Source organism: Empidonax traillii, unplaced genomic scaffold (genome assembly GCF_003031625.1).
Source record: "Empidonax traillii isolate 1590-97213 ecotype Southwest subspecies unplaced genomic scaffold, ASM303162v1 scaffold1185:size159731, whole genome shotgun sequence".
NCBI lineage: Eukaryota > Metazoa > Chordata > Aves > Passeriformes > Tyrannidae > Empidonax > Empidonax traillii.
Window position 1 is genome coordinate 151381 of NW_020956378.1, and position 2146 is coordinate 153526.

The 2146-nt window shown below is 35.7% G+C and overlaps 1 protein-coding gene across 1 annotated transcript in view; it reads left to right on the top strand.

The window, feature by feature from the left end:
- The window catches only part of NECTIN3 (nectin cell adhesion molecule 3), a 43308-nt gene extending 41673 nt beyond the window's left edge, over positions 1–1635 (top strand). The window contains exon 7 of the mRNA XM_027905645.1: positions 946–1635. Coding sequence (XP_027761446.1) covers positions 946–1529 — 584 coding nt within the window. The 3' untranslated portion in view covers positions 1530–1635. The remainder of the gene's footprint in view (positions 1–945) is intronic.
- The last annotated feature ends 511 nt before the right edge of the window (positions 1636–2146 follow it).

Sequence of the window (2146 nt, forward strand, 5' to 3'; positions counted from 1 at the left end):
CGTCACTTGGAACCTTGTCAGCAATACAGATGCATCTATCTCCAGCAGACCTAAAGAACAAAGGCAAAAACTGCTTACTGGAGACTTGTGGTAGCTGGCAGTCTCTTGTTTACATACATAACCTGACATGAAATCAATTGGTATTTCATATTGAGGAATGAATATGGAAATTTCTTCGTGCACGAGGCATCAAATTGCTTTCAGGAGGAATGCATAGGAATAATTTTTACTTGAAATGTTCTGGTTTTTTATTATTACTTTAGAAACCTCAAGGCTTCTTGCTCAACATAAGTGTTACTTTGAGATTAATACATGCCATTTTTAACTATGCTTCTTTCACTAATCCCAAAGTGAGGCTGAGTAAGTTGTATTAATGAAACAAATGTTTTTGGAGAGACTAGCTTAAAAATGAGTAGTTCATATGTTGCGGACTGAGCACACAACTCATAGTTTTTCATTCTTATACTTAATGCCCTGAGCAATTTCTGAAGTGGGAATTTAGTATGAAATAATTGACTCTGGCATAATCAGTTAATTTGATCCAGTATTCCTAAATGCTGGATGTAAAGTTAGAGGCCTGCTTGGGTTTTTCCTCCATGAAGGAGGTAAATAACAAATGATGACTGGTCAACATCTGAGCAGAAAACCTGCATTTCCTTGCTTTGAAGAGGGCAAAATGTCTGCTTGAAGGTGATCTTTATTTTGTTTACTCCCTGTACTTTCTATCCTTCTGCAGCATAGCCCAAAACCGCATTTATTGAAGCTAGTTCAAAGCCTGTGGAAAATGTAAGACTTTTTGTAGTGCCATGAACTTGAGAATGAAAAACTATTCTTGTAGAACATACCCATCAACTTTGCTTTCTTATAAACCCTTAACTGATTTAGCTTGCATTGACATTCTGTGCCTTTTCTGTGTCTTGTCTACTTCTCTGCTCTTTCCATTAGATCCTCCTACTACTACCACTCGACTGCCCACGGTTCCCTGGCATCCTTCGACTGATGGCATCACAGGTTTAGCAACACAGCCTAGAATAATAGATTTCCCAACATCAACCTTGCCAACAATGCAGGACGACTCTTGGGGTACCATCATCGGTTCTGTGGTGGGTGGGCTTCTTTTGCTCTCACTTTTCAGTATTCTGGGTGGAGTTCTCTGCTATAGGAGAAGAAAGACGTTCCGTGGTGACTACTTTGCTAAGAGCTACATTCCACCGTCAGATATGCAGAAAGAGTCTCAAATAGATGTTCTTCAGTCAGATGATGTGGATTCTTACCCTGACAGTATAAAAAAAGAAATAAAGCATCCAATGAACGTAATATCTAAAGATTATTTAGGAGACCCTGAAAAACCTGAGTTGAACAATATAGACAATACTAACAGGTACCAGGAACGTTATGAAAGACGAATGGATTACTATGAAGGTGGAACATATGGATTGAATTTTATGGGTGGTGACTTATATGACGATGAGGACTTTGTTTCTCACTTAGATGGCGCGGTAATATCTCGGAGGGAGTGGTATGTGTAGTAACCACTGAAAACTAAACGTGTATCTACAGTTCATTTCATTGGCTGGTCACTTTCAGATTGTTTATACTTACACAAGAGAGGAGGAATAAACTTTTTGAAACTGATTTTTTTTTTTTGAAGGTTTTTATATTGTAACTTGACACAATGAAAATACTGAATCTGGGGGAAATGTATTTGAGCTGCTTTTTTTTTTTTCCCAATGCTGTACTACTGTTTAAAATTGGAGTTTTAATGCAGAGTGCTTATATTGGTCTATGTCAGAGGTAAAAAAAAAAAAAAAAAAAAAAAAAAAAAAAAAAAAAAAAAAAAAAAAAAAAAAAAGGCTAAATTAAAGTTCCCATACAATATTGTTTAAGAATAAAAAGTTGACTGTCTTGGTTCTCTGATTTAAAAAATAGGTTTACCTAAGTCAATCATCAAATATAATCTTTTGGGGCTTTGAATTATTCCAGTGTAGGTACCATCCATGGTAAACTTAATGCTTCTATATAGCAAATATTTTACCCACTAAAATGAGTTACAGCAGAATTTAAGCTTTATTTTTTAGGGTTTTTTTCTGAATAAAAATGAATACCTCTTAGCATTTCAATGAGCCTTCTTGTAACTATATACTTA